The 12,940-nt window shown below is 45.2% G+C and overlaps 1 protein-coding gene across 4 annotated transcripts in view; it reads left to right on the top strand.

Annotated features, from left to right (window-relative positions):
- Positions 1-9,591, top strand: part of BRINP1 (BMP/retinoic acid inducible neural specific 1) — a 93,056-nt gene extending 83,465 nt beyond the window's left edge. For all 4 annotated transcript variants that reach the window (XM_073314213.1, XM_073314211.1, XM_073314212.1 and 1 more), the window contains 2 exons: positions 1,077-1,299; positions 7,957-9,591. In XM_073314213.1, the coding sequence (XP_073170314.1) occupies positions 1,077-1,299; positions 7,957-9,097 (1,364 nt within the window). In that variant the 3' untranslated portion in view covers positions 9,098-9,591. The remainder of the gene's footprint in view (positions 1-1,076; positions 1,300-7,956) is intronic.
- Positions 9,592-12,940: the final 3,349 nt, after the last annotated feature.

Here is a 12,940-nt window from a genome sequence, read left to right as displayed (position 1 = left end):
TAGTGATTATTTTTATTAGGTGCTCAGATTGTATGGTGATGAATATCTATCTACCTCCCTAACTACCTACTCGGCTAATACATAGACTTTCTCTATTAGGCTGCTAGATTTGAGTTAGAGGTTGAACAATAGGAAACGTACAGTGGGGAAAAAATATTGATTATAGTTAAGGTCAGGTTTGGATGATTTAGTAGGTGATTGGTCCTGCTTTGAGCAGGGGGTTGGACTAGATGACCTCCTGAGGTCCCTTCCAATCCTGATATTCTATGATTCGATGATCAAAAAGGAACAATTTTTCATTTATTTGAAAAATTTCAAGAAAATCTCTATAGAAAAGTTTTGGTTTAGAAAATGTTTGCTTCTCGGATTTTTTGCTCTTTGCTTTTTTCCCTCCCTCTCTCTTCTCCCTCCCCTTTTTTGATTTTGCCACCAAAAGAGAGAAAGGAAAGGGGGAATACATGAAAACAATAAACTGAAAGACAGAAAAAAGTGACAACATTTTTCATTTTCGGGTGTGGTGGGGCAAAAAATGGAAAATTTCAAACAAACCAAATTCGTTCATGAAAATTTCTGGATTTGAAAGAAAGGCCATTTTTAAATGGAAACATTTTTCACTTGAACATTTTTTAAACAGCTCTAATCTCCACATTTTATCTAGTGGAATCCCCCATCCCATATAACTAGGGCCTTGCCGGGAGCCCTTCCCATTTAGCAGTGGCAGGGTGGGTACAATCCCACAATGCCTTTGGTGACTCGCCCAGGTTAAGATCCCATGCCCTGGAGTATTAATTCTCCATCTATGTCCTGCTGCTGCAAGTATAAATGGAAAATATCTCACCCATAACATGCATTGGCTACAAATCCCCCCTTATAATAGCAATGACAACCACAGAATTAGGGGGCTTCCTGGAGGATAATGACAAACCTGAGGATTAATGCTCATCAGCTTGCTTCAGCTGGTCATTAAGGCCCTACTGCACCTTGGCTGTCATTGCTTCAGTAGCTAGTATTAGGTCTTATGCCCCCAGTATAGCATGAGTCACTCAAAGCCTGTCACTTTGGTTGTGTGTTCCTAGATGAGTTTAAATCCTTCATGAAAAGGCTACCTAACAACCACTTCCTGACCATCGGGAGCATCCACCAGCACTGGGGCAATGACTGGGATCTTCAGAACCGATACAAACTCCTGCAGAGCTCCATGGAAGCCCAACGGCAGAAGATCCAACGCACTGCCCGCAAACTCTTTGGCCTCAGTGTCCGGTGCCGGCACAACCCTAACCACCAGCTGCCTAGAGAAAGGTATTTTTACCCCCACCTCCTGTGTCCAAGGCAGGTGCCCCTGCTGATGGCCTCAGTGAGGAGCACAGTGGGGGGGGTTGTTTTGTTTTATTTTTTGAATACTTGGTGCCTCTTTCTTTTACAAAGCTCAGAGCAATGCAGAGCAAAACTGTGGACCTGGCGTGACTCAGACCCTGGTGACAGAGCTACAAATGAGAGCGTGAAAGAAGGAGAGAGGCATGCTCAGAGTTATTGAGGAAATGGGTGTCCAGTCACAGCTATAGCAGCTGTCGCTACTCTATAGTAATGGCTGACTCCTCCCAGCCTTTCCAGGCGGCGGGATTTAGAGCTGTCTCCCACCATCTTTGGAGTTCTGTCTCCATGGTTTCAATGAACATTTCTCACCCTGTCCTAGCTCTTGTCTGGAACTGAGGAGCGATGCTTGTAACCCTGGAAATAATGAGGCCTGGCGTCTTCCAAGTCTCTCTGGGAGAGGATGGGCCAAGTTAGCATTTGTAGATGAACTGCTTTTTTTCACCAGCTTAATCAGCTGTCTGTTCTATTTCGAGAGATAATTAATTGGCTAACTAGAGGCTCTTGTAACTATTTTATCCATAGGGCAACGAGCATTTTGAGTTTTCACTTAGCCATATACAGTCAATGTAATGCTTCCAGGTCCCTAAGGCATCTTTAATCACAGAGGATTTTTGTGCAGGTGGACGATATCCCAATGAGGACACCAGGGACAGTTCAAGGTTAAAGGATTTTTATTTTCTTCTGGAGAACATTTTCAAACTGACCCATCTAGATGGTTGGCTAAGTCGTTACAAACAAACCTGGCTTACGCAGAAGTAACATAGACATTCATATATTATCTTTGAATCATGCATCATCACCACCGCCACAAGCAGAAAACAATACCTAGCAAATATGCCGCCAACTGTGCTGATACAAAGCTTTTATATAAATATGTCGTTAGCATTTCGCTTCTATTTTAAAAAGCCAGCCAGGCAGAAAGGGAGCCTCCAACAAGCACTATAAAAGCTGGGTGAGGGAGGATGAAATGGATGCTGGCAGCTGAATTTTTAACTGACTGATGTGTTTGATTTGTTTAAGTCAACACCACCAGGCATATTATCATTTCCACTCTTATGTGTCATTCCGCATTTGTACTAAGTTGGGGGGACTGGCTCGGTAGACAGATATGGAGAGAGAGGTATGTATTTCAGTGCTCTTTTTATTGGGGCTAGGAAACATTCTAATTTTCTAATTGTACACAGTTCATAGAGACAGATGCTTATCATTCATGCCACTGGCTTTGAAAGGATGGAAGGGTTATACTAACAGCATGTCTCTCTCTCTTTCTCTCTCTCGTGCACAAAAGCATTATAGAAAAGTACATTGTATATTCAATAGCAACCTAAAGGAGAGAGAAATAGAATTGCCATTCACTGCCCTCCTTCCAGAAGAGGAAGTGTTTCCAAGAAAAAGAGAGGGTAGAGATTTTTGTAATTGGAATGATACCACTCTGACCTTTGTCAATAGTGGAGAAAAAGAAAGAAAGAAAGAAAGAAAGAAAGAAAGAAAGAAAGAAAGAAAGAAAGAAAGAAAGAAAGAGCAAATGTGTAAAGATTTGCATTAACCTGCTGTTTCTTAAAAGTACATTGTCCATGTCAGGTTCATAGGTTTTAAAAAAGAAATGACTCCTTAATTCTTGTAGCCTATATTAAACCATGTAGTAATGTATTTAAAATTGAAAACTGAATGGGCACACGTAAGTTTATTTTAAAACTTTAGAGTTAATACATAGTACACACAGAGGACCATCCATCCCGGATGCTGGCCTTATTGTCATTAGCGAAGAATACATTTCACAGTCTTTAAGAATGAAAATAGTCGCACATACTTTCACTTCACTATGGCATCAAGCCATCATGGCAACTATTACTTGATGAGAAAGAAGGGGCTGATTCACAAAAATATTCAAATCCTCTGTCCCCTTTATTTGTCAATGAAATGTTGACACAAATGTGTAATCAAATGTTTAATTTCACATTGTAACTAGCGCACATAGCTACCATCCCACATTTCCCCCAGACCTGTCCTTCAGCCTTGCCCAAAGAAAGTGTTTCCAGAGGGTCAACAAATCTGAACTCTTTTAAACCAGAGGGAGGGGAGCGAATTATTCCAAAGCAAAGGCCCCTCAAAGAGACCACTCTGCCTGCAGCTCCCTTTCATCTCTGGTGATGGGTCGTTCACTGGTCTCAACTGCAGCCAGGTGACACAAATAGACAGAACTGACAGAAATGTAAAGAGCTAATGCATGCACCATGCATGTTGTGTGTAGTTTGTATTTTGCATTTGACAGGGCTTGAAGAGCAAGCACTAGACGAGTCAGTTTATTGTCCCTCTCATTTTCTGGTTCTAATGTGCCAGCAAAATGTGTTTAGTGTTCACAGCATTGCAGAGCGATTGTTTGAATCTGACAACAAAAAAACATGGAAATTTAACCCCCACTTCTAACCTTCTGGGGGGGAGGGAGCAAGAGACACCCATCCAAAACATATTGGTTTCCTCTGACATTTGCTTTCAGATGGTGTCTGTCTTTCTTGATTGTTTCTACATCTGTCTATCCAATCTCTCTCTCTCATTGCACCTCTTTCTTTCATGTCTATAGCTTGTCCCTAGGCACACTCTGGGTTTTGCTTCTTATTTTATTTATTTATCTATCTATATATCTGCAGCTATCAGCAGATGGTATTTTTCCCCTGTCCTGCTTGCATCTCCGTACTGCTGAGACACAGAAAACACTGTACCATCATCTGCTCCCTTCCCATTACCGCTTCATAATGCTGATTTGGGGAAGAGGAAAATTGCTAGTTTCCAGATCTTGGCTGAGATGCCTTTCCTGTTCTTCACAGCTTCCTCTTGGATGGGATGCTCAGAGAGAAAGTGGGTGGGAAGAAGGGCAGTCTGCATTTGTACAATCCAAACAGCATCGAGGCTGGACTAGGACATAGGCCTGTTTCCCACACAATGGCAATTACAGAATCAGATCACGGTCATATTTCTCTAATTTCTATCAGGTCAACTCTTACTATTCTGGCTTATTTCTGTTTATCTTTTGTGTGTGTGTGTGGCAGCTATAAATTGGGCTTTTTATTGCAGTGAGCCATTTGCAGCCCAGACGAATATCCGTGTAGAGCATCTTCTGAAATGTGCTTGGTCACACATAACCAACCTCCTGCCCCTCTTAGTCTCTTGCACTCACTAGAGTGGTTTGACAGCAATCTAATTCCACCGACTTCAGTGGAGTTACTCCTGATTTACACCAATGTAAGTGAGCTCAGAATTAGACACAAAGGGCCTGATCCCACATTCTGTTCCACCAACTTTACATCACTGCAATGCTAATTAAGTCAGTGGAGTTACCTCCATGTAAAGCCAGTGTAAAGGAGAAGAGAATCAGGCCATATGTTTATGTGCACAGGGAATCTTTGAGTGCATGATGCACATGGAAGGCCAAATTCAGGCCTGGCATAAGGAAATCAATAGAGCTGTGCTTACACCAGAGCTAAAACGGGCCCCTGATGTTAAGGTAGGTATAGGCATATGTAGCTGTTAAATCATGTGTAGTGTATTTCTCTCTATTATTTGAAGATAAGAGTGTGCATGGTGGTTATTTAAGTCTATGTACAGTGTATGTGTTTATATATTTACAAAACCCAGAGACATAGTCTGACATGTAGGTTGGCACATAGCATGAGTAGCATAGCTCTACAAACACCGTAACTGCCCAATCAACTTGCAATGAACCCCACCTCTACACATACACCCACTACATAAACTATATTCTCACCCATAGCCCTGGCGTGCTTCCTATGTCCGTGCAGCCCTTTGGCCTCTCAATTCCTCTTCCTTACCCATGTGTTAGTGGCTCGTGCTGCATGATGGGTATCACTGGGGCTGGGGAGTCATTGATACTTAGCTTCAGCAGAAGCCCCTTCCTCTCTCTTCATTGTCAGATCAAATTCACTCCGCCAGTTACTCTTTACCAACCTGCCAAGAGGCTGGTTTCAGCTTCTTCTCCAGTGGGCAAATTTCTTCCTGCTCTGTGGGGCTGAGTGGCCATCACTGCCAGTGCCGCTTTATTGCAGGATGTGTCCCCAGCTCCTACCACACCAATGCGTCTCCATAGCAAGATATATGCCTACGAGCGTTACTCGAGACAGATCAGCTTTATCCCTCTTCTGGCACCGAGGCCGGTGCAAGGGCAGAGGGGAGACAGCTTACGGCACTGCACGCACACAGAATTGCTGGGCAGAAGAACACTCTCGCCGTACCCCTAGCCTGGAATGCTCCCTACACCAGGAGTCCTCAGAGGGCAGCACAGAGCTGGTGAAGCCAGCTGTGCACTGGGGTCAGTGTAAAACCTGGATCGGATTCGCTTTCCTTTGCCTGTTCCCAAAAGGGTCACTCCCTGGGGCCTTGCCCCACCTTTTAGCACAGAGCAGGGACACAATTCAGGACACAAACCGCATCCGCTTTCCATGTATATGGCCCCGGTCCCTTGCAAAGAGCAATAAATGTGTTCTCCCAGCAAGCCTAGGGAAGGAATGCCCCCACGGTACAGACAGGGAACGGAGATGCAAAGAGATGATATGACAGAGCCAAGACTTGAACGCCTGTCTTTCAAGCCCCAGCCTGGTGCCTCAATCCTGAGTTCGTCTTGCTGCCCGTGGGCTCCTCTGTTATAACTGTCATGGTGGAAATTGCAGTGTAGGTGGGAGCTTGGAATGTCTCTTTAAGACACCATAGCTGCTGTGAGCCTGGCAACCTGTGATTTCCCATTGTTGCCATTGAGCGGGGAGTTCCGTCACAGGAACCTCGTGCTTCATCAATGAGCCTTTCACCCAGGCAGACAAAAAAACAATTTGGCAGATGGGCGGGTTGTTTTATTTCCCATGCACATGCTCTAATGCTGCAGTTTTATATTTAGATTGCCATGTACAGCAGAAGCAATGAATTGTGCTTCCTTGAGGGGAAGGTGATCCACCTATATTGTAGTCAGGGGGTCAAGTGGTTAGAGCACTTCAGGACAAGGGGGACATGGATGCTGACTCCTTCCCTGACTCGAGCATAGTGTCCTACTTTCCAGTCAGGACAAGAAAGTGACGTTTTAGATGTCAATGTCTTGTTTCCAAGTTCCCTAGCCTCTCTCTGCCTTTTCCCACTCTCAGGACAGTTCTGGTTAGCTGTTATGGGGGGGAGAGACCCTGGCAGCTTCATGCCAAGTGAGGAATGTGCTAATGGTCCCTTCACACTTCTCAGCCTTCAGCATTTTCCTATTAAATCATTTCGCTTCCCTGTCCCTCTCAGTTTGAGCCTTTCACTCAGTTTCTTTCTGCTTTATATCCCCACCCCCCTTGCATGGTTCTCTTTTCTACCCCCCTTCTGTTTCTCCTTTTGTCAATTTCTCTCTTTCCATTTGCCTTTTCTCTCCTCTGTTCTATTTCACACTCCTCCTTAACCTCTCCCTCCTTCCCTCTCTGCTTCTAATTCTTTTCCACATCTCTCCCCTCTTCCTTATTTATATCTTCCCTTCCATTTCTCTGTCTCCTCCACCCCTCTCTCCCTCACCCCTCCCTTCTCTTCTCTTCTCTTCTCTTCCTTGAGTCCTTTTGCTGTTCTTTGCTGCTGTATCATTTAATGCCTTCTTTGATACAGCTCACAGCTTAATGATTCTTCGGCTGTCAGGCTATGCAGGTGCCATGAATTTCACTAATCCAGCTCTGAGAGCTTCTGTCCATAATCACTCCTCCTGTTCTGCAGGGACTGAATCCTAATTTGTCATTAGCCAGTCCTCTGACTACAGCCCAATCAAGAACGTTTTTTGCCCAGAGGAGACAATGAAGTATTCATTAGTGAGGGGGGAGGGGCAGCTGCGCAAGGAGTTCTGGGGAGGGCTGGTTAGAAAGGAGGTACGAAGCGGTGGTCAGTCAGAAAGACAACATTACAGGACTAGCAGGACTATGACCACACACCCAAGCCTCTGGCTTCTTTTCTGGCATCACTCACCTGTGCACCATCAGCTGATCAAGGGTCCAGAGGGGTTTGCCTCATTACATTGTGAGCTCTTTTTTTTTTTTTTTTTTTTGAAAAGGGAGGGATAGCAAGGGGCTGGTTAGGAGGATGCCCTGAGTCACTGCCCAGTCTCAGCCTAGAGAAGCTGTTATAACCTGCAGCAGTTGGTAATGATCCCCAAGGAACCAGCTGCCAGCTGGGGATAGTGAAAGGGGCCTTTCCCTGCAACCCCTTGTTGGGCTTCTCAGTTCCACTCCCACAGATGACTCATGGACACTGGTGAACCCCCAGCAAGAAATTGAGGCCAGCTGGTCTTTCTTTTGCATGGTCTGTGCAGCGCAAAGGGAGTGATGCAGGATAGGGAATCTGCCCCAGAGCTATTTCTTAAAGGGCATTTATCCTCCAGTGGAGGAGGAGGCTAATTCTCCACCTGGAAGGAGATTGGACCAGGATGTATCAAATGCCAGACGCCAGAACATGCAGCTTCTGAAACCCTGCCTCACAGACCCACCCCACCCTTAATAGGGGCGCAGCTTCAATTGTAAGAGCCCATCTGTAGCCTTGAGGCTAAAGTTCTCGTTTTCCTGTTTGCAGGACAATACAGCAGTGGCTTACTCGGGTTCAGTCCCTGCTCTACTGCAACGAGAATGGGTTCTGGGGGACCTTCCTGGAGAGCCAACGGAGCTGCGTGTGCCACGGCAGCACCACCCTGTGCCAACGCCCCATCCCGTGCATCATTGGGGGCAACAACAGCTGCGCCATGTGTAGTCTGGCCAACATCTCCCTCTGCGGCTCGTGCAACAAGGGCTACAAGCTGTATCGGGGCCGCTGCGAGCCGCAGAACGTGGACTCGGAGCGCAGTGAGCAGTTCGTCAGCTTTGAGACAGACTTGGATTTCCAGGATCTGGAGCTGAAGTATCTGCTGCAGAAAATGGACTCCCGCCTCTACGTGCACGCCACCTTCATCAGCAACGAGATCCGCCTGGACACCTTCTTCGACCCCAGGTGGCGCAAGCGTATGTCCCTCACCCTGAAGAGCAGCAAGAACCGGATGGACTTGATCCACATGGTGCTCGGCATCTCCCTGCGCCTATGCCAGATGCGCAACAGCAGCCTGGACCCTTTGTTCTTTGTCTACGTCAACCCCTTCAGCGGGAGCCACTCGGAGGGCTGGAACATGCCCTTTGGGGAATTCGGCTACCCGCGCTGGGAGAAAAGCCGCCTCCAGAACAGCCAGTGCTACAACTGGACCTTGCTGCTGGGCAACCGATGGAAAACCTTTTTTGAGACTGTCCACATCTACCTACGCAGCCGGACTCGGCTGCCCTCCCTGCTACGCAACGAGACGGGCCAAGGGCCCGTGGACCTCTCTGACCCCAGCAAGCGTCAGTTCTACATCAAGATCTCGGACGTGCAGGTCTACGGCTACAGCCTGCGTTTCAACGCCGACCTGCTGCGCAGTGCTGTGCAGCAGGTCAACCAGTCGTACACCCAAGGTGGGCAGTTCTACTCCTCGTCCTCCGTCATGCTCCTGCTGCTGGACATTCGGGACCGAATCAACAGACTGGCCCCCCCCGTGGCGCCGGGTAAGCCCCAGCTGGATCTGTTCTCCTGTATGCTCAAGCACCGCCTGAAATTGACCAACAGCGAGATCATCCGCGTGAACCATGCACTAGACCTGTACAACACCGAGATCCTCAAACAGTCGGACCAGATGACAGCCAAACTCTGCTAACCCAGACTCTTCTGTGGACACATCAGTAACTGATCCTTTCACTGTATAAAAAAAAAAATGAAAAGAAAAAGGAAACAAGGAAAGGGGAAAGAAAAGAAAAGAAAATTTGTAAAATGTAATTAATATACGGAAAAAGGGGGGGGGCGGGAAGAGGAAATTCTTCATTTGTTGGAAACTAAACCCGTTCTAGCAGCTGTATAAAACTGCCAGGCATGTTTGTTATTTCTATAATCCATCATAAATGGGTCACATCTTACTCTCTCTCGACCTTGAGGGTGTTGCTTGTTAGGACTCAGGTGCTGCAAAAATAAATCCGAGGGAGGATCAGAGCTGGGGGAGGGACGTTTCTGTAATGAATTGTAAAGATTTCTGCTATGCAGGTGCCAAGACAAACCAACCAACCAAGAATTACATTTAAATGTAAAAGAACTGCCATTATTTCTAGTGGGAGTAAATGGCCAAAAGATAAAAGATATTTCTTCTGTTGAGGTTTATACCAGCTTGATGTTTAATTATTCACCCCTCCTGTGATGAACTTTGTCTCTGGAAGGGAGGTGATGGCAGTCCTTTGAGAGTAATAGCTGTGGCTTGCATGCACAAGGAGGTGGGAAGGACTACATTTTCCAAAGAGACTAGGAATTGGGGTGTCTCCATCTTCGGGCGCCCAACTTGAAATATCTTACCAGTGGGCTGGTGCTCAGCACTGTCTGAAAATCAGCCCCTTTGAAGGACCAGGACCTCTACTGGGGCAAATCCCCAGCTGAGCCAAATGGTCAGAGCTCCATTGACACCATTGATCAAAGCTCCATTGAAGTCAATAGATCTATGACAATTTACCCCAGCTATACAACTGCAGCTACACAAATGCAAGTGTCTCGAGTCAAGCACCAAAGAACAGAGACACTCAAAATCATTAGTCACTTTGGAAAATATACAAGTTGAGTTTTTTTCACATATACGATATACACAATCGCGCACACACAAACATACACAGTCCCTTTTTTGTCCCCCCTTCTCTCTACAAACAATATCCAGGTTTCGTCTGCAGACACTAAACTCTTTGCCCCATAAGAAAGAGACAGATTGTTGCAAACTGTCATCAAAGTGACCTCAACATTTGAAAAAAAGAAGAAGAAGAACAGAACAGAACAGACCAATCTCCCAAAATCACAAAAGCAAAACAGAAGTAAAATAGGTTGAATTATCAAAATGTAACTAGGCTGGGTAAAGTTTTGCACTGGGAATATATATTTCTATTGTTTTTCAAAAATCCCACAGAGCAGATAATTGAAGACTCAGGGCACAATCCACAACCCACTGAAGATGGGGTGGGGGAGACTGATTTCAACAGGTTTTGGTGAGGAATCACCAAAAAATAAGGCGGTGTAGTGCCTAACAGGAGAAATACAGCTACTTGACCTGGTCACTTTAGGCAATAAAGCAGTATCTTCGAACAAGCTGGAATTGAGACCTAGAGACAGACCTGAACCTAAACCGTGGTTCCTGAGCTGCTTTGTGTTTTAATATTTCAGCTCAAAAAAGTTCAGATTTGGACCCTGAACCCTGAAATTCAGAAGTGTTTGGATCTACGGTTTTGGATAGGCCCACAGCAAAGATATGGGGTTAAATTTTGTAACGTAGGTGTTTTTGAAAATTTTATCCATGGAGTGTATTGACACCCGGCATCAAGTTGGACAATTAAATCTGGATTCAGACTCAGAGTTCAGTTTGCAGTGTTTTGGTTCAGGCTCATCTCTACTGTGCGCCAAAGAGGAGGGGAGAGGATTAGCTAACCTTGAAAGAAACATACACTTATTTAGAGAAACCCACAAACAAACTAGCTAGGGAGGGGCTATAACCAAACTACTCTGAGCTGCTACCAAGAGAAGAAAGAGTAAAATCCTGCGGTCAGCCCAAGCTGTGTGTTTGATGGGGAGTCAGTTACATTTGTGACTTCTCTTGTGTTTGTTTCCATGCCTATACCTGCCAGGGAACATGCTCACATTAGAAAGCAGTCATTTTTAAGCAAATAATGGAGAGTATTCATAAGAAGCAAATTTCACATTTGTAATTATGAGTATTTGCAGTGGAAACTGTGTTTCTAAAAATTACATCCACCCAGTCAAGGATCAGGAACATACCATGTAATCTACCGGACCAATCAAAAGAGTTGAAAGTTAAGAATGATAGTAATACATTTAAAATACCAAATATTGTTCTTGAACAACCTACAGACCAAGAAGGATTCACTGATATGATTTGGTGTATCATCTGGAATAGTGAAATTTGCTATCAGAAAAAGAAATGAAATTCATCAGATAATTATTCCTTAGGAATTATTCACCCAGGTCTAGTCATCAATAGCAAGAGGAGTTGCCACTCAACCAGAAATCCATCAGCAGACCCATTTTTCCAAAGCCTGTCCTGTGTTTGTTTGCAGAACAATTAGGACATACATAAATCTCCTATTGACTTCCTGGGGTGCTCAATCTCTGTAGTTTTATTTACGTTAGGCGGAAACTGGTGGTACCAAAATGGGAACTTTAGCGTAGACATGGCACTGGCAGCCACCAGAGTTTTCAATCACTGTTTTCTAGACCTGCTCTAAGCAAATTTAGAGAACTCAAGGGTTAAAATGTCAGTCACTGATGACCACTAGCACTTCAGCAATTGCTACTACTGTTGAAGTTGGACCCTGGGTAGCAAAAAAGGAAAGTTTTATTTGGAAAAAAGTCTAACATAGACGCCCCTTGGTGTCCAAAACTTATTTAATGAGGCATGATGTTATTACATGGTATCATTATGCAATGCCACATCAATACAATGTGGAATCTTTGTCTGGCATCAACACGGAATGATGTCGCAACATGGCAGTGTGTCATTGCATCATGAAATGAAGACAAAATGTTGTGGATCAATTATTTTGTCCTTCAGGATAAAAAAAATTACAACTCTCTGGTAGCTCAGCCAACATACTGGGCTTAAACCAAGTCTCAGACTCACAAGAAAAAGAAATAAACACAGGTTGGGTTCCTGAGAGAAGAATTGATAGAGATAGCACTTACACCATGTTTTGCTCTCCTAGGGCAGGTGGGTCCAGGGGCAGGCACTGTTTATGCAGCAAGGAAGATTTCATGCTCTGTTTTACTAATGGGAAATTTGCCTGGTTTTGTACAGTGTTTTGTGCTCTCTGTTTCCTTCTATGCTCCATGCCCCATATGCTCCATGAAGAAACACATATGACAATCTCATCCAGCGTCCAGGGAAAGCTGGTTGTACTGGCCCATGTTTAGGTCCTTTGCTCTGCAAGCTGTGAAAGGTGTAGAGGCATGTCACATCTCCTAGGTGGTGGCAGAGGGAGAAAGTGTCCTGTATCCCTCTCGAGGGGCCCAAATCAGTACTCAAAGCAGCACTGATTGGCTTTGGAGAGAACCATGTCCAACCCCCATTCCTTGGCCGGAAGTAGGCTCACCATGACACAAGGTCTAGGAGGGAAGGGTCACTAATGGGGAAGAAATAGGGGTACTCCAGAAGGTCCCTCCACCCAGAAAACTAGACGCACCCAACGTGTCTGACTGCACAAGTGTGACGTTGTAGCCATATCCTCAGCTACCTCTCCCTTCACTGTAGGGAATTAGGGGCCAAGCTTTAAGGCTACATCTAGTCTAGCCTCTCCATTGAACGCAGTGCAGGATTGCCCCTTACGATATATTCCCTAATGCTTAATTTTCCCTTGTATTACAATAGGGATCCAAAGTAAAAACAAAAGCAAAACCTCCCCTTCTCGGAGGTAAAGCATGGAAGGGACCAAGCTTGATGGGTCTTCGTTACACTCCCTCCAGC

Source organism: Lepidochelys kempii, chromosome 16, assembly GCF_965140265.1.
Source record: "Lepidochelys kempii isolate rLepKem1 chromosome 16, rLepKem1.hap2, whole genome shotgun sequence".
Taxonomy (NCBI): Eukaryota; Metazoa; Chordata; order Testudines; family Cheloniidae; genus Lepidochelys; species Lepidochelys kempii.
The sequence above is the reverse complement of the archived record's forward strand: the minus strand, read 5'-3'. Positions and strand labels throughout refer to the sequence as shown.